Source organism: Pipra filicauda, unplaced genomic scaffold (genome assembly GCF_003945595.2).
Source record: "Pipra filicauda isolate LSUMZ 115617 unplaced genomic scaffold, ASM394559v2 scaffold189_size1545977_pilon, whole genome shotgun sequence".
Taxonomy (NCBI): Eukaryota; Metazoa; Chordata; class Aves; order Passeriformes; family Pipridae; genus Pipra; species Pipra filicauda.
The window spans coordinates 535,394-558,141 of NW_024104297.1; the positions used below are offsets into that span (position 1 = coordinate 535,394).

Consider the following 22,748-nt stretch of genomic DNA (forward strand, 5'->3'; position numbering starts at 1 on the left):
GGTATTATACACTTTGTCCAATCTTTAAATGAGTGTTTCCAAATGTGAAATCATTTGCTTGTGAAACAGAGGATTCTGTTCACATTCCAAAAAGTTAGAAATTAAGTACAGTCATAGCTTTCCTAGACCCTCTAACAGTTTTGTACGGATACTGATGCAGTGTTATGGTTTCTGAAAGACATTAATTCCCATATCTAAAGTGGGCTGTTGTCCCTGCTTCATGAGGAGGAGTCCTAAGACATGCATTAAAAATAAATCCCTGAATTTTTAGAATTTTAGAATGCAAGTGCTCTCCTGGCTAGCAATTTGCAATGTACAAACATATAAATAAATTTGTACTGGCACACATATTAGCTTGAAAGTTGGTAATTTTCATTTTGAAAAGCAGTATGAGATCATTTAAAGGGTGATTTGTGACAATAATAGTGTCATGTTGCTCTGCAAGGGCTCCTATACAACCTGGGCCACCAGTTGGTAAAATTGGTAAGCAAAACTATGGAGGTTTGACTTAATGGGTTTCATCCTTAATAACTAATTTTTCTCAGCTACTGTTTTTGCAGAAGATGCAATTTCAATTGTTTGTGGAATGGTCTGCAATTTAGGGAGACATTTCTGTCATTTAGTGTCCTCCATCTCCAAATTTGGCCCAATCCTTACTCTCAAAGTTCTTTCCTTGACTGTAAAACTCAACCTGGAGTGTCTTTGATGTATATATGGGGCTGGCATTGCTTCAGGCACACATTTAATGTTTGTGTGTTTAGAGAAAGACCTTGGCCTGGCTCTTCATCAGTTACAAACTCTTCTAAACCAAGGGAGAGTGTAATGGGTTTTATCTGCTTAGAGATAATGAGGAGCTGTAAATCTAAGTCTGCCAGAAAGGAAGCGGGAAAAGTACAAGGAGAAGTGGATGAGCAACTAAGAAGGGAAAAGTCTACCAGGAAAAAAACCAGTAGAAACATTGATTTACTCACATTCATGGGGACAAAAGCCATATTTGCCATCTGCATCGAAGTCTTTGGTTGTGGAACACCAGAGGAATCCATCATTGCGTCCTGCATCTGTGCAGCTGTTGTATTCCTTGCCATTGAACCAGAAGGGAAATTTGCAGTATTCACCATCTGCATTTCCATACTTCACTCTAACCACTACAAAGAGAAAAAATGCAGTGGTGACATTAGCCACCAACTGATATAAAAAATACAGTTTCTGGACATCTTCTTTTCCTGGAAGATACTGATATAGAAATGCAGTCTGAATTTCCACTTTGAAATTCAATATGCTGCTGGTCTCTCTATTGGCATGATGATCAGAGCTGAAATAATAACTGGCAATTTTAAAAGAATTACATGGATATTACTCACAGTGAAGTGCTAGAATCAGCCCAGAAAAATATATATGTTGTTACCATGGCAAGGCAAAGTTATAAACATGTTGTTAATACATTCAGTAATTTAATTTTATTGGTAATATGGTCTGAAATGTTCAGTATAGTTCCAAAGGTTCCAGGCAGCAGCTGAACATGAGCTGAACATGCCTTGTGCCTCATAAACCACTTGGTTATTTCCAGTGTGACTTGAATGAGATCTGCTGGGCACAGGGGGACAGGGTGGAAATGTAGGCACACCCAGATCCTGGGATTTATTACCGTTTATCACATGTGGTCTTATGGCTACAGTATTGGTGCTGTAATATATATATATATTAATATAGATAATTCACTTATCCATAGCATTTCTTTTAGTGTCAGTAACTAACTGGTTGCTTGTGTAGTATTTTCACTTATATGGAAAACAGTTTCCTTCTGTCTCTGGGGCAGAGATCCAGTCCAGGTAGTACAGTTACTAGTCAGTGACTCTACTAAAGGTAAAAGACAGCCCAACAGAAGGAAGATGACTATTTTGGTATTAAAGTTCAATTATTTTTTTCATGGGAGGACAGATGAGAAAACTAGAACATGAAATGAAAGACAAACATGACTTTTCGTTCTTATTGTAAGTGTTCCAAATTATTTTACAGTACAAGAATTATAATTAGTACTATATGGTTGTGGAAAAGTTCAAACAGAAAAAGAGGTTCCAAACTACTAATGCTTAGTCTTGTTTGTCTATGTCAGGTGATATTATCTGAATTTCAGTTGTTTCTTCTAAAAGGTGTAAGAACTGCCTGTTAAAGATTCTTGGAGGTGTTCTTAATCCACTGTTTGATGTCAGTTTTGTTTCGCTTATCAGCATGAGTGATTTATATTCCAGTTGTTTTTTGATACTGTGAGTATATAAAAACTTGCTCAGGTGGATGGCTCTACTTTTAACAACTGGAGCCACAGCTTAAATAATATTAAAAAGGGTATGTCAGCAGAAAAACATTGACCAGTTGGTCTCTTACAAATGAACTAAAAGGTGGTGTAGTTTGAATGCCTGAGAACTGAAGCGTTCAAAAATGTAGTCATGGCTTTGTACTTTTACCACAATTTGTGAAGGTTATGCAGCATCAGGCCTATTGTTAATTCAGTTTTTCATAAGGCAGCAGTAGAGGAACAGAAAGGGAAATCCTTTGTGACAGTTATTAAGGAATTACATAAAATTGTTGTAGAGAACAATTTAAATCATAAAAATCATATAAATGAGTTTTCACCTCCTAATGTTTACTGACAGTCAATGAAAACATTTAGTGCAGTGCCCTGAAACAGCATTAAAATACAGCAGCCAGCAGGTTATATGTTCTGAAACATTAAAAAGTCTGGTACCTTGTCCCTCTCCAAGAGTCCACAGTTCATCATCATCAAAATGGGAATCTCCTCCAATTCCTGGCCCCGGTGCAAAGGCATGAGCCAAGAGACCATCTTTGCCATCAAAGGGATAGCCATCACCATGCTCTGCAGGAGGAAGCAGACAAAATAGAGCAGTTTCTAATGACCTCAGCTCTGTCAGACTCTCTGCATGAATGATGATTATCATGTGCACTTCCCTATTCAAGACAGCAGCAGAATACTCTAGTGAGGGAGTTTATTGGTTTGGGTTGTGCTGGCAAGACTGAACCAGAAGAGAAGCAGCCAGTTCTTACAAAGAACATTAAGTGTCAGTACTGCAGTTGTCACAGCATGTTATTTTATATCTCATAAGCATTGTGGAAAGGAATCAAAGATTGTGAAGAACAGTGAAGTATTGTGCATTAGATGTATGACTGCATATACTGCTACTTCTCAATGGAGACTGATAGGGAGCTCTAAAATAAATATTGTAGACGAGGGATACTTTCAGGTAATTTGTATCAGTCTCCAACACAGAAATTGGAAAGTAAAGTCAGATTTCATTTTGCAGGCTACTCTTTTCTCTATGCAGGATTCTCACTACGTCAGGCAGGAAAGCAAAGCTGAGTGTCTCAGCAGTGAGCCTCGAGAAAACTTGATCTTACTTGCTGCTCTGAGTGCTGAAGGAGCCTATTCCTCCTCCACATCAACCACCCTGAGGCTCAGGCAGCTCACAGGGCAGCAGCAGGTTAAGTAGCTCTCCTGTTATTACACTGTAGGCTTTTCTTGGAAGTCCACCACATGTGGGTAAGGCAGGCTGGCACGGGCATAGCCCTGGTATTCATAGCCTTCCCACTACACTGACCTGTGCATCAAAGCTGGCTGCCAGCATCTCTGGTTGCATCATTTCTGGCCTTTTGGTCTGATGTCTTGCCATTTAACAGAAGCCCTAAATACACAGGCCTGATTCTCTACTCTGCTACACTGATTTCGGGCTGGTGTCACTCTCTTAATACTAGTTCAGTTCATTCATTGCAGGAGAGTAGTGTCAGTTGTAAGGAGATTTTAACATACATTAGATGCTTTACTCCCATTTATTTCAAAGCAGATTCTTTGCTTAAGAGAAAGGTTAAAAATGAAACAAACTTGGGGATGTCTCAGCTCCTGTGGATGTGACATTCAGTAAAGTGATAAGAATGACTGAATGTGCAAGGAGCTCTTTGCCCACAGTTTCTGAGCTGACTATAACCAGCAAGTTCTAAAACCAGCAGAAACACTTATGCTTTTATAAGACTTCTTTTTTTTTTTTTTTTTTGTGAACCGAGCTGGCCTGGATGAGGATCTGAAAATCTGAGTGTACAGAATCTCTGAAGCTTTTGAGGTCAACTCATCAGTAGCTAAAGCAAAGAAAACCAGCTTGAAATGAAGGCTTTTACAAAGAGCTCAGTTATTCTTTGAACTGTTCACTTCATTTCCAAAGTCTACCTCCCAAGTGATTGGCTGTACAAGTATCTTCATTAGTATTAAAAATTCTGTGACTGTCCAGAAGTCAAAATTCCCTGTGTTTACAAGGAAAAGCTATAAACATTCTTTCAGAGGAAACCAAAATTTATTGAGAAGGCATGTACAATGAAAATGAATCAATTCACCTATAATTAGCTGCACTCAAATCATAATTCAGTTTATGATCCGTGTTTTTAAATTCGTCAAGATCAAAGAACACACTGAAAGCCTTCATTTTGCTATGCTAAAGAATGGAAGCCAGCTATAGAGTCAAAATTGAAATCCATTTTTAAGCTCCAATATGTTACAGCCTTCACCACTATCAGTGGAAAACAACGTACAGAGCTATAAATAAATGGTATGATGGCATTCCATTCTCTTCCGTGGCGGGAAGCCAGCTCACATCATCTGCAGATCTGTACCAATATTTCTCAGTTTCATTTCTGATTTGTAAATTTAAAAATAAAATTTTGCCCCTAGCAATTCTCTTTTGGAAAGATAAATATAGTAGAAGGATATTGTAGAAATACTTCTCTCTCTCTCATGTATAAGTAAGGAAAAAAAACCTTGTGAAATTAGATCTTAGCTTGTATAAGCCAAGTGCAAACAAGGACAAGATTTGCCAGAAAGGCTCATGGGTGCTACTTATTGAGGGTGGATCATTCCAATACTGGGGATTAATGAAAGGAACAAAACCAAAAACATATGTAAAAATAGAAAAATATACCCCATCGGCCAAAATTAATCATAATGTCTGCTTCTCCATCGTTTATTCGGTTAAATCTCAGCGGTGTGACGTCACTCCAGACTTGAAAGGCTCGAGCAAAGGCATCATCTACTGTCTCAGGATCCAAATCCGGGGTATAGCCTATAATCCTTAGAGGTAAAAGCAAGAGTTAATTACTCACACACCTACTCCCTGTGTTAGTTGTTTACATGCTGAGTAGATTCAGAGGTGAACCAGTTCAGAGGTAACACTGCTGCACATGAGATCTAAACACCTTCCTTTGGATTAGAGATGTGTTTAGGTGTGGCTCTTGTTATTTATTTTATTTTGTAATTGATGCAGCAGCAAGAAGAAAATTATATATCCAGAGGCTGTAAAGCCTGCTTGGCAGTGAGCCTTACACAAAATATTCTGGGTTTTGCATCAGCACTGAGATCAGAAAAGGAGCTCAGTGACATTCTGAAAGTTTCAAGTGCGGATGGTTTTGCTCAGAAAAGCAGCCCTTCTCCCTCCTCTGTTGCTGTGTGTTGTTTCATCCTGTTGAATGCTAATCCTTTACTAGTGTGTAGGTTACGTGGGAAATAGGAGAAAAAAGCACATAAGATAGAGACACAGGCCTGACGTGAGAAAGGGGCAAACTCTGAAGTGCGTTGCTTTCTTCTTCATATGTTTTAATTGGACTTCCTTGTGCCTTATTTCATAGCCCACTGTCCTCTGTATAAAGACCAGTTTCCAATTAATTTCTGCTGGGTCTGTGCACAGTGAGGGAAACTACTTTGTGCCTAAGGAGGATGAGGAAGGATCAGAGGAAGCACATAAGCAAGTGGGAGCTGCGAGGGCTACCACAGTTTTTTTCAGTGTTTGTTAGGTTAGTCACAGCCTGAGGGATGCTTTGAGTCAAAACTTGTGAGGGAGCAGCACACTAAGTCAAACAGCTAAGACAAATCTGCTGCTTGTTCTCGTTGGTGCTAAAAGTTTCTTCTTGGGCCACCTCAAGGTAATGATTTTTTTGCTATTGACTGTAATTAAAGCTGTATTGGTCCCTCACTCTCTAGCTGAAGATGAAGAAATTGAAATGTGCCAAACTTATTACAGGAGACTTGCTTTAACTCATGTCTGTATATACTTGAAATATGATTGATTTTAAAACTTATTTGGTGATCTCCATTTTTAGGACTGCTGAATGCAGATGAGTTTGGCCTCTGCAATCAGTAAGTACTGTGAGATACTCCTGCTCCAGCTCCCTCAGGATGCTTGCTGCAGAGCAAAGAGTAAACCCCAAATCTCTTTAGTTTCAACCAGAACCATAGAGTTGATCTTGAGATGATTATTCCTGAAATATTACAGTGACAGAGGTATTTGTTAAAGCATCTGGTAGTTATCCAAACACAAGGGGATTCTCATTCAAGGAATCCTGTTTAGCCCTCTAAGCACCTACTCCAGTGCTCAGTGGCTTGTCTGATTGGTTCTTGAGAACACTGTGGTTATTGTGAGCAGAACCCACCATCACCAGTCAGTACCTGTATGTTATATGATTCTTTTCCCATTTTGGCTTTCTTGGAAAGAAGTTGTAATTGGCTACATCGGGGTTACCACAGCGGGGTTTCTTCATTGTCTCAATAGTATTCTGATCCAAGTCTCCTGTTTCAGGCAGCCCAAAAAATTTCTGCATTTTCTTCAGGGTATCTTTCAGGACAAATAAATTGCAATTGTCTTTTGGGCACCCATAGTATTTATTCAGGTATTGCTTTGAAAAAAAAAAAAAGCAGAGAACAAAGACTTTAACATTCATAAAAGGAACAGTTAAACATCACAAATAAATTCTGTAATTTGGTGTTAGCTTTCCATCTGTAATTTGCAAGTTTTCTTTTCAAAATTAGTAACTGAGGCAGCAGCAGAATCTCCTTAATTGACACAAAACATCCTTGATCACGCAACATTGCTAATTAAGCAATCATTTCCATTATTAGCTATCACCTTTACTTAATGAATTGCTTTTAGTAAGTAGAGCATAGAACTTTAATGTAGAACTACAGAGTAAAAATGGGTTTGTCTTTTTTTTTTTTGTTTCTTTATGACGTTTAAACCTGCTTACAGTTTTAGATTCTGTGTAATGTTTTCTTGGAAGAATCTGGATTATTGAGAAACTTGTCAAGGTATCAAAGCAACCTCACAAATGAGACCGCATTATTTTCAAAGAAAAACCCCCATTTTTTATTCAGACTGCACAGAGCTGTTTGAATGTTTTGTGTGTTTGCTTTGGAGTCAAACATTGCTAAGACCTGAGGAAGAAGGTCTTTGGTATCATCTCAGTTGCTTGGACACTGCAGGCAGTCAAGATCTGAGTACATAAAACTCCACTGAATGCTCCAGCACATTGTGGCCAGACTGATGTTTCTGATACAATTGTGGTGGCAGTCCACAAAATTATCTCTCATTAAAAAAATAGTAGTCATAAGAGGCCAAAAAGACGGGACAAATCCCATTATTTTCTTCTCTTCCCTAAAATGATACCCACTCAAGTCTCCTCTCTTTCCCTCAAGTATGGGTTTATGATATTTGACGATATTTGATGCTGAGCTGTCAAAGAAATGCTACAGCCAAGTCAAAGGGCAGGTGTTCCCAAACTGCTGTGCAGGCCACCCAAATGGCAGCTCAGCACAGAGCTGAGAGGTGCCCTTGCCCATGGTGCTGTTAGACAAGAAGACTGCAGGTTGGTGATCTTGCTGGTAAAAATGGTCTGTAGTAGAGGAAGGAACATCCTTCAGGTATTGTATCAAAAATATTAACTACAGGTAGGAAAGCAACTAAATAAAGTAAAGCTGCCAAAAATATATCAGAAGTATCAGGGAGAACTTATTCAAACTGAGGATTACAAGAAACCTGACAAAATGACTGAACACTTAAGTTCTTGTGCCAGAGAGTATTCTCAAGGGAAAGCTTGCTTTATGTGCCTAATTAATTGCTGAAGTTCACCCAGGAGACTGGGGATAAGACCACAACATCAGCAAAATAAAGTGAAGGATATTTGATGACTGTAGTTGGTCAACCCTGAATTTCGCCACCCTCCTCACGAAGCCCAGGGGAACCTCATCTGCCCTGCATAGGAAATGGTTCAGGGCTTACTCAGAAAAGGATTTAATCAAAATGTTACACCATTTCCTTCAGAAGGTTCTCCATCCACCGTGATTAAGCACAGAGTGGGCCTAGTTTTTGTGATTTCTGTAACTTCTGATGTGGTATTTCTCCAGCAGAGACTGTGGCACTGGCAAGTAAAGGGCATAGAGTGGTTTCACCTTTGCTTCCACTTAGCTGCTGTCTACACATAGTTAATGGGGCCTGGTGGAAATTATGTGAAATACCTTAAGAACATAATCAAACAAGCCAGTTTGGAGGCTCTGTTCTTATCCCAATTTTCTCTTTGATGTAGTTTGATAGATTTTCTGATGCTTCTGCTTGCATCTCCCGATGAGGTACCATGATGTCATATAGACTGTACATCACAACTGAAGTTTAGTCAAGAATCAGGCCTCTGCTCTTGCTAGTTTAGGTTTGGGAGAGAGATGTATGACCAAATATAAAATGAGACATGCTAAAGAATTTTACTTGCTAGGATTTTAAATAAAAAGCTAACTCCTTTCAATGTTTTCTAAAATGGAAATTTTACTGAAGATGAGAAATGAACATGACCAGCTGTTCTATTAGAACAGAATTTTGAAGAAAATGTAATGTCTATGTAAACCACATCTTGGCCAAGGCTGTGAAATGCAGTTTCCCCAGAGTCAGCAGGGAGCTGTGGTGATCTGGAATTTTGATCCAGCCCATTAATGAAACAGGGTCCAGCTGCAGCATAGCAATTTGTGTTCTGATGCTGAGTGTTGGGGCTGTTCTGATGGAGGGTGTGAGGAAAGGCAGTCAGTTAGCATTACCCAAGAATACTCCAAGAAAGACAAAGAAGAACTACAGACTTAAACCAGCTTGTAATTTTCCTCTGAGTACACATAATAAATAGATTGTTGGAAAGAAACAGATGAGGGGAGATGTGGATTGCTGTTATTGAATAAAAGCCTGGCTGTGTCTAAGAAAAGAGATTATCTAAGAGTGGTTAAATTACTTAGACATGTGGGACCCCACTCTACTCTCCCAAATGCACTGGCCCCTTCCACCCCCCCATCCCCTGGCTGCTGTGCTGCTAAGGCAAAACCTTGGGTGAATTTGTTTTGTTAAAGACTGAGGAGTGCCCTTTTTGGGTCAGTTTGTCTGTTTTTTCTAAACTCTCCAACACAGCTGCCATCTGGAAATTCTCTCTCTACCCTCCCCCAGACCTTCTTTAACCTGGCAAGATTTCCCAAGATGCACACAAACTCCTAGAGAAAAGTGACCAACTTTCAAATCTCTATGCCCTAAAATAAGAATAATTTATCTCAATCTTCCTTAAAATGGATTTACTGCTGAAGAAGAGAAATGTCTATAATTTACATGCTAAAATAAGGATAATCCATCTCAATCTCCCTTTAAATGGACTCCTCCTTAATGTCATTTTTATGAAGGTCCACAGGGCTAAAATAAGGTTAGAATAAAATGCTGTAGAGTTATAGCTATAATTTGCTAATATCACAGAAATCCAGACTCCTTTTTCTGTTCCAGATAGGATTTGGGAAAAAATATTTCTTTAAACCCTTGATGAGATTTTTTTTCAAAGTCAAAACTAGTCACAATGGCTTCTGAAATTCAAGTCTGCTTTCAATTGTAATGTCCTTTAAAGCTGTGTTTATGCAACACACGGTAAACACTCTGGAAAATACACTTCTGAAAGCTGTGCTACATGCATTAAGGGAGTCTCAACAGCCTTCACTTCTATTTGATTAAAGTAAGAAAACTAGATGTCTCTTATTTGCCCTTCTCCCCTCTTACTATTGCAATCTTTTGATCGTCTCGATGATTTAATGAAAATATTTTGTATGTTCAGACTTAAGGAAAAAACAAAACAAAACAAAACAAATCACTTTCTTTGCTGGCTTTAAAAATTTTAAGAGAGGAAACATTACTTGGCTCCAGTTGTAACTTTTGAAAGCTGATACCTTTGCTAGCTAGCTAGCAGTTCCAGAGACTCCAGGGAGAGAATGCTACAGTCATTCCTTAGCCTCAGCTGAAACAAGAAAGAAACATCTGCTTATGAAACAACAATATAAATCTGAAGCAAAGATGAATCCAACACTTACCACTGCTAGTTCTTTGTCTGTTTTGGGAGTGCTGTCTCCAGGAAACTTAATGATTGGTGATGGTGCAGCTATAGTTTTGTTAAAAAGATATATTTGGATGAATAGTACTTGAAAAACGAAGCCACAGCCAATGTGAGTCTTCATTCTGCCTAAACTTGTGCTCTCCTCTTTGGAAAAAGCTTTTCCCCACCGTCTCTCTGTTACTTTAGCTGCACGGTGCACCAGTTGCTTATCTGCACATCTTAAGTCTCGGCACCGTTTTCCCTTTTGCTTGCTCTAGCAATTCCTTTGTATGTTTAAAACATCCAGATGCGCAGTCTCAAGCTACCACAAGAGGAAGTCTGAAAACTAGTGGAAACATGAGAAAAGGGCAGTTACCAGATGTGATTGCTGTGATTTTAAGGTAGCAACAGGCAGATACTTATTATTGCTGAAAGAGGCCACATTTTCTCCTCATTTGCATACATGAAAGTGTTTGCTTATGCCGGAGTGCAGGAGAAAAATAAAATCTGGCTTTCTCTTGAATGTGGAGTCCCATTTATACTTTAAATTAAAAAAAAAAAAAAAGGAGAAAGAAATTACTAAACATTATTTTCCTGGCTAAGAATTTTTTTTTTTTATTTTTAGCCTATTTTTATGTCACAGACATAATGACATGCTTTAGTCATGTGCAGTCACGCTCCTACACAGTGCCTTACAGCAAACATTTTGATTATGGATTTTGGGCAGACCCTGCACAGGCCAGTGCAGGCAAGTGAGGCTCCTTGTCCCATTCCTGCTGAGGCTACACAGGCTGTGTACACAGGGCTCACCCACACTTGGTGTGAGCCTCGCTCCCCCCTGCTCTGTGCAAAACGTGCAGGGCTCTGAACAAGATTCTTGTGGCTTGTTGGGTTTAGAGCCAGCTGGAGGCTTTGTCACCAACAGGCACAGTGTATCACCTTAATCTAGGTAAGAGATAATTAGGCAGATTCAGAAATATAAATTAACTTCAGTAGCTGATATCAGGAGAACTGTACAAAATTCAGGATTTGCTTATAATGGGGGTTAGATCTGCTGGTGCAGCTGCCTTAGTCTGAAATTTTCATGTAAATACGGACATTGTCATGGACAGTCTATTTATTTTGTCATTCATAATATTGCCATCTTTGAGATGTTATTACAAGTGGAATATTTTTTTAGCTGATACCCCTAATCTAGGGGTTTGGCTCATGACTTTTCAAGATGGGAGGTAATTTTCAAGATTCAGGCAATTCTGCATGAATGCAAACTGTGTTCTGGCCAGCCAAGTGTCTACAGTTTCTACTGAACATGAGTCCAGCCATGACAGTTCCTCTGGGTTTTATGTCACCATAAAGGTTGTCACAGCTTAATTGAATGTTAAGTGAAAGTTTTCCAGATATGACTCCTATTAACATAGGACTGTTAATGAAAAGGAGATACTTGTCTGGTATTTTGTGTTTACTGGTAATATTTGATTGTAAATAGTAAATATTGACAGTGCTTTGATTTATGCTAATATCAAGCTATTTTGCTAACTGCACCCCATCATCCATGAACTGAATAGTCTTACATAAAGGCGAGGGTTTCAAAGAGTGGGCTGAGGGGCTCAGGGAGAAAGCATTTGCAGGAGCTTTTGTTGCCCATACAGTTCCACTGACAACCCAACACAGCAGCTGTATGCACGGCTGTGGGGGGAATCAGCCATGGGAAATGACACTTAACACTCAAGAGAGAAAAGGGAGCTACGGGAACTTCGTGCATGAATGGAGCTTTCTTTGTAAGCAAGTAGCTTTGTCTTTACATCCACTCATCCTTCCAGAAGTGTAGCCAGTGTGGCTTGACTTACAGTGAACAACTTTCCTCCAATGGTTCAGCTTTGAAATTACACCTTCTTTGTCAGCTTTTCCCCACCAGCAAAACTCCATGGCCACTTAAAGAGTTGCCTTAATAAACAGCAGTTCTGAAAATATGATCCAGTTTTTCCAGAGCCCAGTACATATTTGTGGAGAATGACTCTTCTGCTTTGTTTGTGATGACAGCTCATATTTGTATCTGGCCATGTGACACTGTAAGAGAACAAAGGCTAAGAAAGCCTTCACTAGATGTGCCAAGTTGTTCTTAGCTCTCCTTAATTAAGCAAGTAAAAATATTATGTATCATGTTGCAAGATTCTGCAGTTATCTTTGTGCTCTGTGTTAGGTCAAGGGCTGCCACGAATCTTAAAGCATAAGAACCATGCCATTTTCATAAGAATTTTAATGTAATTTATGATAGCTTAGTAGTTTTCATTTAGAACAGTACTGTGGTGAAGTCTTTTAAAGCCAAATGTGTCCTGGCACATTCCTGTTGCACTCATAAGCCTCATTGAAAACTAATGAATGCTCTGTTCTCAGTGTGTCCTAATGAACGTCGGATCAGAAATGGATGAGGAAACTTTTGAATGGACTGTGAGGTCTGTGTGGTTTGAAAATCTCCCTGTATTTTGTTTATTGTCTTTGCTCACAGTGAGAGTAGGTTGAGGTCACCTTCTAAATGCACTTCCTAAAAGGAATTGTCAAAGCAATAGAAACCATGCAGTGATGCATTGTTTCTCGCTTTTGTTTGCATTTTGCTGGTAAATTGCTTTGTTGATAGTACTTCAGTGAGGGAACAATTAAGCAACTTATGTTCAATTAGGAAACATAATACATAATGGAATACTGGATTTACAGGTGAACCAATAGATTGAGTTTCTGAGCAGTCAGTGAAAGGCACTCGATTCCATTAGCACCTGAGATCAACAGCAGCTTATGATGTCCTGGCTGAGCTGCCCTCTTTCACATAGGCAAAGCAAAATAAATGGTGGTAACAGTTATTTGTGAGAGTAGAAGTCCTATTTTACTGTGAATGAATTTGGAGTGAAATGTTTCTTATCTCCTTATATTTGTCCTTAAGCTCTATGGGATCATCCTGTCCCTAGTATGCTACAGGGGTGCTGCATTTACAGGCTAGGAGTGCAGTAGTGCTGAATCCTGGAAGTAGGGACATTGTGCTGCTGGCTGTCCTCTGCTTTGAGCCAGAGGCTGGGCTGAATGACTTCCTGAGATCTGTTCCAGCCTGAATTACTCCATCATCTACCACTCTTGCTGAATTTGAAAAAAACATGGTATGATGTGTTTTCTCTTCTCAGACTAGATAAGCTTAAAATCAGGGAGACAGACTCTGAAGCATTTGAACGGATGCATTTTGACAGTGACAGATTGACAGTTAAAGTGCTGTTAGTGTTTAGTGCATAAACATTCCTCAACACTCCATACTCTGAAGAGATTGCCTCTGACATTAATTAGTGACTTCTGTATGGATTCCCTGAAAGTAAAAAATTAAGGAAAGAAGCAATATAAAACAAAGGGAAAGAAGAAAAAGCCCCCATGAGGAGAACATAAGGCCATTTACCAACTATGGAAGAGCTGAAACAGTAACCTATATCTCCTTTCTCTTACCTTAGTGCTCTATATTTTGTCTACATACACAGACACTACCTCTGGATCAGCTACAGGAAAAGGAACACAGTTATAACTCCTTCTACAGCCTTGATGTATTTGTGGGAAAAAATTATTTCCATGTTGCATAGAGTTTCTATATTCAATATTTATTTGATATATGCATTGGTTCATCTCTCCTGAGTCATAAAAAGCTCCTCTCTAGTTCTGTGTTTGTTTCAGGTTAGAACCACTCCATACTGAAAATTTTAAATCATCTACTTTATGAGTCAGATGCCAGATTTACTTTTTAAGTGCCTACTTTCATGCATTGATAGCTACTGTATGGCAGAAACCACACAGTCTGAGATGACAAATGCCTCTTTTGAGGACATACTTCAGTAATAACAATAAAAAGGGAATCATGATATTTTTTGAGCTGTAAGCTACATATCTCAGAAGATCTGACTGTGATAGGAGACACATGAGCATGCACTAGCATGCTGTTTTTATCAAAGGATTTTTCTGTTTTGGAAAATTATTTTTGAAATTATTCGGGAGCACTCAGCAGTTTCAGGATTAGACGTCAGATGGTGTCCTTGGTAACTTGCTGACAGAGTAGTCATCCCTCCAGAAGTGCACTGTAGCAATTCCTACTGTCACTAATTCCAAAATTTTATCAAAAGCTGATGATTTCCTGGTGGTTCCAGAGGAGTATGTTAGGCAGAGTGTCAGTGAGCACAGGCCGTGGGATGATGATGGATTTATTCCTAGTGGGGTTTCATGTTTTAATTTGAAACCTGTTGCTAGGCTGAAGAAATAAATAATCATCAGGACAATTAAGATCTTAAGAAAGCAGCTGATCCTCTGATTACCAACTCAGCTGGCTGGAACTGGGTGCAGTGGGATGTGTGTCCGCAAGTAAACTGTTGTGGTACATGTAATATAACCTCTTCTGGTATTTCTCACTTCTAGGTTATGTGCTGCCACTTTATAGCTTCTAGTTCAGGAAGCAAAACAGAAGTTTGATTAATGTAGATGGACTTTCATTGATTGTAGCAGGATTTGTGAAAAAAAGAAATGACCAATTAAAATTGTCAGAGCCAATGTGGTGTTTTCAGGGTGTTTCAATTAGAACTTCTAAGGAACTGGAAAACCTGAAGCTCAGATGGCGGAAAAGTTTGCCTGAGCTTCAGGAAAGGTGCCAATGCAACTAACCCAAGGTCCAGTTTATCCAGGCCTTTGGCTCCTTCATGGTTTTCCAGGGTTGGTTTGTGACTCATTCTCTTTGCAGAGATCCCATTCTGTAATTTCTCCTGGATCATCATTCCAGAGCCTTCTTTCTTTCTGTCTAAGGAAGAGAAGTTTCTAAGTACAAGGAAACCAAAGAGCTTACAGAAGAAAGCATAGGACTGGACTATGCTAAAGGAGGAATTTTGATGCCCTTTGCCACATGTCTGACTTGTAGGGCACTGCGGTGGAAAGGCAACCAGCATGGTGCCAGACTGAGGCCCCACTGAAACTGAGGTGCATAGGAATCATTTATCTGCTTGCTTAGTGGTACCTCTGCTGAAGATGGACCATCTCTCCAAGTAACAGTATTGATATACTAAGGGACTACTTTCTTTCTGTTTGGCACTGGCAATTCACCGAACTCCAAAGTGCTGTTCAGTGCCTACAGCAGAAATAGTGGCTGTCTCCTGCAGTTGATTGATGGAGACGTGTGTCCCTGTAGGAACAGAGGAAGGCATGATATTAGCAGTTTATCTGTTATAGCAGAGTTGTCTCCAGGAAGCAGTGGTTAGTCAGAGCAGTCCCCACAGGAGTTCAAAAGGATTAATAACTTCAGTGAGAACTCATTTATATTGCAGGCAAGTGAGCTCATCTAAGCCCTGTATGTTGAAGGGCTGATCCCAACAGAACGTAAGCGTTAAACATCCCCATCCTGTACTGTGGATGTGCTCTCTGCCTGCTCAGCATCTGGCTCAGACTCCAGTGATCTAATTCACCATATCTGACCACCACATGAGGGAGTCTTTAAACTGTTGGAAATCAGTGTGTGTGTGCACAAGGGGGTTAGAGCAGGACAGTGTTGTTGACAAAGGGTCAATAGTTGGTACCAGATGTGATTTTCGGAATTTAAGGTAGCAATTATATTTTAGCTTTTGTTTCTCTCAACCCTTCTGTTTTGGGAAGTTAAGTCCTAAGGATGTGAAGTTCCGTTGACACATGGATTTAATTTGTTAGCTTGCTACTAAATTAGAAATGAATTTTAAGCAAATCTGTTACTCTCAACAAAGCATTTTCCATTGCATTTGTTCATTATGCTTCTGCCTGAACCAGAAATTCCTGCTTGTGTCTTCAGCTGGTGTTAATTGGCATTGCAAAGCTTCTGTTGGGCAAACTAGTTCAGCGGAAATACACTGAACTACTTAGGGCAAAACCCCAGGCCAAGTCTGCATGTGCCACCATGACAAACTTTGAGCCTTCTTAATGCTACCAGGTGGTCTAGAGAAGGTTTAAAATTCAGACTCCTTTTATAAATTTATCTCTTCTTCCTACACATTTTCCCAGTCTCTTTCTGACCTGTTTTTAACTATTTTGATTTCAAGGACCTGGGAGGATAAAGTGACATCTGATGAGTTCCTGTAACTTGAATTTGTTGTGTTCTGATTGCCCATTTCTTGTGAGCATTCTGCTAGAGAGCTAGTTCAGAAATTATAAAATCTTTGTGAATTTAGTTAGAAATAATTTAAAATATTTTTGTTTGAAGTTGTTCATGGCCTGCTTGTCATCTCTGAATTTCAGACAAACACTAGATATAATAAAAAAATGGATATTTTTGGTATGTCCATTTAGAGACTTATTATAGTATGCAAGATATACCTGAACTGCTAACTGTTAAGGTTACTAATTGGAATGTGTCTTCAGTGAAAATTATGCCAGTAAAATATCAAATCTAATGCTTTCAGTAAAAATGACATAGTTTAATACTCCAAGGGATGGGAATGGGGAGATACTCCTAAATGAGCATAAGTGGAACACAATATAAGGCAATTCCTTATGGTGGAACTGTGAAAAGAGAGAAATAATTTCTATACAAGATCAATAAATTAAAAATAGAGGTCACAAATTGGACAACTAGTTTAGAATATTGTGAAAGTGTGTATTGAGAATGTTTTTCAAAATGAGTCTGAAGAACTCCCTTCTAGTTTATGGGTCTGTTGAATTCAAAGGAAATCAGCATGGTCTATTGGTCAAGACAATCTGCCTGAGGAAAGAAAAATTCAAGATGGCTCTGATTTCTTCAAGGGCCTCATTTTTTGGCTCCAGGGGCATGGTCTGCCCACACACCAGTGGTCTGGGGAGAGAAAACTGAGTTCAAGATGCTCCTCAGCACTGAGGGGAGAAAAAGCTGCAGAGGAGTAAGAGGAAACCTTTATTTTGGAAAGTGAGTTGAGCTGATTTCGTGTAAGGATCTTTCAGCTTTGAGTTATCAATATTCTCTGAGGACCATGCATCTGTAAAGGGCCTAGAAAACCTAAGTTGTTTCTGATGCAAACCCAAGCACCTGGCTTAAAACTTAAAGAAATGTATCAGTTTATATTATTTCAAAGAAGAACGTAATGACTATTTGTATCTGACATGATATTTCCTCTTTTTCTCCCTTTTCACATACTGGCTCTTCCTCGTGTTTTCAAACATCCTATTCCACGGCAATTTGCAAATTCCACTTACCATGGGATTTGCCCAGCTGGTTGCAATGTCTGAAACCCACCGAGCTATTTCATGTTCTTTGGTACTGCATTTGTAAGGTGTCTAAAAAACCCCAACTGGTGCTACTTGTAGGGAAGGGAGGAATGTCTGGTCAATGGCTTATCTATTTGAAAAATAACTGGACCTTGTATATACAAGATGCAGAACTAATTTGTCTGTAAAGGAAATTCCACACACTGCTGGCTCGGCAGAAGAATGAAATCTTGGTGTTGCTGTATCTGGTTAAGCTTGATAAAGTCAGCATGATCATTAGTATCTGGGGACAGATCCTGCCATCCACATTGGTGTGGCCTCGTGTCATATATTGTCAGTGTTGACCTCTATGAGGCACCTTGCAGTGTAACATGTGAGTAAAGATGATGGGATCTAGCCCTGAGCTGGTAAGGTGGCCACTACTACCCACATGGTAAGAGCAAGAGCTAAACTGATGTGATTGCATGATCAGCTCCTAAGCCCCACAGTACAGAGCTATGGCATTTGTGCCTTTCAAATTTCAGAGACAAACCCCAAGGAATACTGCACTGAGCGACCCATTTCTCCAGCTCTGGGAAGAGGCACATTACTTACAAACAGTGCCACGCCAAAGACTGGCTATTCCCCACCACTGTTCTGTTTGTATTCATGGGAGATCTCTTTGCTCCAACAAGCAGCAAATGCAATCCTGAACTTGTCAGAATAATAGTTCTGCTTGCTTTGCTGCTGCTGCCGGGCGGCCGCTTGTTGATAGGCACGGTACATCTCACTTGTCATTGTGGTGTTAGCATTCAGACACCGAGGGGCCTTAATTAATGACTTCGAAGATATGGTCTTTTATAATTCATGGCAGAACTTTAATTAAAATCAAATATATAGCAGTTGAATTATCAAAGGATTTAAAGTGCACAATCTTTGACGAAGACAGTGATTCCCTCTGACCACTGGTGATGGATGCTGAATGCAAATTCCATTTCATCACAGCAGACTCAGAGAACAGAATGGGCTTTTTTTTTTTTTTTTTTTTGAAACAGAGAGGTCCCTGTAATGGTAAGGTCAAGGGGCCTGCAGTCATTTGCTTCCCCCTGCTAATCCCATTTCCTCATATATTTTGAATGTCTGTATTGGTAGGGATAAAAAAGGACATGTTTTTGTATGATGCTTATATACTCATTAATTATTTGTAGAGCTGATGTGGAAAGATGCTGTGTATGGTTCAGGTATTCCCTCCAGGACTCTTGCCAAGGCAGTAAGAGAATTCTTGTTTCACATAAAGGGAAACTGAGGCAGTGCTTTCATTTGGACAATGTAGGAGAAGTTCATGGAATCTTGAAGAGTTCAGCCTGGTGCATTGATCAAGTGCATGTCCTTCTGGCCTGTGTTAGGGTAACTGGACTTAAGCAAACATGTAGGAGAATTTATTGCTGTAGATTAAATCTGTTGTACCAGAGAGCATAGTTTTCTTATGACAGTTGATTTTATTTCAGTTTATTTGATCTTATTGTATGTCTTGATTCACCTAAATTTCTTATAAAATATGTTTTTTATCTAGGGGACTTATACTGCTGTCCCACTAATGCAGTGACTTCCATGAAGCTCATGGAATGGACTTCATGATCTTGCTGGTTATTCTACCTACTAAGGGTAAAGATTTAGAGGATATTTGTGGCTTTGATTTTACAATTGGGGATTGTATTTTAAGTTTTATCATGTCATCTGGTTTGCTAAGGGATGGGTCTTTCTTTCTGTGAGACTAGCTGATTGTTTGGGGTTGCCAAATTTCCCTGTCATGTGTGTGGAGGCCGATCTATGATCTTACCATCATAAACAAACAAACAAACAAACTAACCAACAAGAATAACTACTTGCTACACTTACAAAAGCTAATAAATTAAACAAAATTTACAATGTAATATAGCTAAGGGAAATTGGTCAATAAGTCACATCAAGGTCTTTCAAAAAAATTGCCTTGAGAGGGAGATGAATAATGGAAAAAATTGCATTTGAATAAATTAGTGGCTGCAAGCTGGCAAAAATTCAGAAATGTCTTATTTAGTAGCTATAGAAATGTTTTAACAGCAAGAAAATAGAATTCACAATTTTTCAGCAGTTTCTGAAAAATGTTTTTGGTAAATACTGAACATCATTCAACCATCTGTAGTTACCATGTTTACCTTTACAGTGGTGATAATGTCTTAGTTATAAAAATAGAAATATATCTTATAAATATGAAATAGCTTCTCTAGAAAGGAGGCATTACTTGATTTCTTCAGTGGTTGCTCTTAGTAATGTTGCAAAAAATTCATCAGTTTTATATTAATAACTTTTCAAGTAGTACTTCAACCAAGTGCTAAAACTACAATTTTTTAACTGTTAAAATGGAATTCCTGGGCACAGTCATGGACGATTTTTATCTGGAATTTTCTTCTTTTGTTTTTATAGCCAGTTTGCTGAAGCAAATTGTTACTCACGTTTGATTATCTAAGGCTGTTTGGCTGGCAGATATATTTGTATATGAATCTTAATAGCACTGGGCTGTTTCTGCAGGCCCAACCATTGCAAGGGCAGCTGAGGCTGGGCTTTCAGAATGCTGAACCAAAGTAAATGCCATCTAGTTACAGGCTCTCCTCTGGCTGAGCAGTATTTCATGGCATCACACTAGAGAAGCTTTGGCTTATTCTCAAGCTCCAGTATGCAGAAGTTAGCTCAGGGTCTACACCAAGGCTGCTCAGACACTTTGTGGCTCTGCACGGGGGGCAGGAGCTGTTTGAGGAGGCTGTTCAGGAAACCAGCTCCTGAATTCCTTGCTGGTATAATTAGGTGTCAAGGTCAGCTTCTTTCCTTTAACAAGTTGTACCAGGCGTCGCTTCATCACGGAGATTTCAGGAACAGAATCACGGCCTCAAAGATGCCAAAAAGGAGAAAAATCGAAGGGGACCATGGGAATCCCAAGGGGGAGAAGTGAGGAAAGCCTGCCGGCCTGCAGTGCTTCAGTGGGAGGTATCGAGTTCAAAGGGAAACCTCCATTAGTGTGGGAAGCTGAAGGAGCAGCACCCCCTGCCTGTCCTTCAGAGGGCTCTGCTGGCTCTTAATGGGAAGGGCTGGATAAAGGCAGCATTTTAATGGGCACAGGGAATGTTTCTGTAAAGGGATTAAATTCCAGCTTTTTGTCTTTCAACATTTTTATTACTCTTCCTATGCTTTTTATGAGCCGTTAATTTCTTTCATTCTTGACCATTATTAATACAGGGCAAATAAATGGCTAAACTGCTTCCAGAGGCAGCTTGATCGACCGTACAGCATGTCTACATTTTCCTGTCAGGAAGACTGATTCTAGGGGCATTTGCACAAGTTCATACTGGGTTTTATTCCTGATTTTAAGATGATATTAAGCAATATGACTACTGCTGCACACAGAGTCTGGATCATGTAGTTTTTTCTCGGTTTCAAAGAATAAAGTGCTTAAGGTTTTACTCTGAAATTTAAATGAAGACTTACTTTGGTTTCATTTCTTTATTTCCTAGCCTCCCCCCACCTCCCCAGTCTGCTGTAATGTAATAGATTTGGATTGGGAATAATGATCATAAGCAAATCAATAAATGTTTACTGTTGATAGTAAAATAAGCAGTTGGAACTTCTGTTTATGGTGATGGATTAACAGGCATTTCTGAAAACATGCCATTTTCTATGGTGCAAAGTTTCTCCCTTCCCCCCCCCCCTTTTTTTTTTTTTTTAGCATTACAATCTGTGATGGAGTCATCTTCCTATTCCAGGAAGGGATATACTTTAAAATGCATCGAGTTGTCTTGCTTTCAGCTGTTCATACTGAGTGTCTTTGCAACCTCAACAGTTGCAGCTGATTATTTTTTTCTGTTTGATCTCCTGAGTAGCTTTGGGAATGGCAGTCACATGTCACCTGAGATGAGACATGATGCTTTACCCAGAACAGTGATTTCATTCTGGATGCTGCTTTACTGAGCCTTTGTTCACTTCTCTGGTGCTTGTACCTGCAGTCTACAAATCTCTCTCAGGTAATTCACTGAGCAGAAATCTGTTACCTTAAAAAATTCAACTTTCTGAGTTCCCAAGGGGGAGGTAGGACATTTAGGCTTCTTTGGGGAATGAAATAAGAGATTTACCATTTATTTTGGTGTGCTGAGAGCTCATAAATTAAGACAAGGAGCTTTTCCATACTCTTGGTCCAGGATCCAGTCCTACCTCTCCAGCATCCGTTTCTGAGCATAGTGACACTCAGCATTTGCTGCTGCCAATTTTAAGTTAATCTTAACCCTATTTCTGCAAGAACTGATCAAATACCTTTCCTGATGACAGAATTTAACTTTTGCTTACCTTAATAATACCCAAGTTTGAGGGAAGGAGGACCCTTCGGGTGTCCCAGCTTTATTAGGTTTTACATCGCATGCCCTCTGGAGATTTTTACACATTAGCTCTTCCAGTTTTCTGCCTAGATTTGCCTCTCAGAATTCACCATTTCAAGAAGTGTTTGCAAGTATGTTGCTCATTAATTCAATCTTGCTATGTGCCAGGCTCTTTCATAGGTATGTTAGCTCATGTGAACAGAAACTTCCATTTTCATTTCACTGAAGTTTATCAAGTCTGTCTTCTCAATAAAGCTGACGAGATCATTCCAAGAATCTCCCCAATACTGTATGCAAAAGGGAAGATAATCTTCTGCCTCTGAAGTCAGATGAAATCCTAATAATCTGTAACGTTGCAGGTTACAAACTGATTGTCACAGTGAGATTGTGACCTAATACAACATCTCAAGAAAACCAGTGTAGGTGAGCTCTGTTTATATTACTTTCTGGTTTATTGCAGATAGGCATGAGAACTGATTCATAGCAGCCATTTGTTATTAATGTGAATATACAGATTGGAATCAATGAAATATGCATGGATACACTGCATGTTCTCTAGAGGAATTCATGAGTTATAGCTCAGAGGCTGCACACATCTCCTTTTACTCTGGATCAACGTTTTGATTGTGTAAGGAATATAACTACTACTGAAGTGAAAAACAAGAAGACAGCAGAAATGGTTAGAGACATTGTTGGTATTTTAGATTCTTGTAGTTGTAGGAAAGGTACCACACCTGATAAAACCGCAAAAACAAACCCAGTCCCTGTGAGGATGATGAAGGGAAGAATCTTCCTCTTCCCTCAAATTTTCTAGACCTATAATTAGTGTTCCTTTCCCCTCCAGAGTTAGAACAAGGTGTAACAGGGAATATTGTAGCTCTAGAGGAACAATCAAAACTATGATGGGAAATTATTTTTTTCTTATTTGGGTTTTTTTTAACCTGTGTGTATAGATGCTAC

General features: G+C 39.3%; 1 protein-coding gene across 1 annotated transcript in view; it reads right to left on the bottom strand.

Annotated features, from left to right (window-relative positions):
• The window catches only part of MMP2 (matrix metallopeptidase 2), a 32,773-nt gene extending 22,265 nt beyond the window's left edge, over positions 1–10,508 (bottom strand). The window contains exons 1-5 of the mRNA XM_027729602.2: positions 10,199–10,508; positions 6,497–6,723; positions 4,977–5,125; positions 2,744–2,872; positions 972–1,145 (exon numbers count right to left, since the gene is read on the bottom strand). Coding sequence (XP_027585403.1) covers positions 972–1,145; positions 2,744–2,872; positions 4,977–5,125; positions 6,497–6,723; positions 10,199–10,342 — 823 coding nt within the window. The 5' untranslated portion in view covers positions 10,343–10,508. The remainder of the gene's footprint in view (positions 1–971; positions 1,146–2,743; positions 2,873–4,976; positions 5,126–6,496; positions 6,724–10,198) is intronic.
• Positions 10,509–22,748: the final 12,240 nt, after the last annotated feature.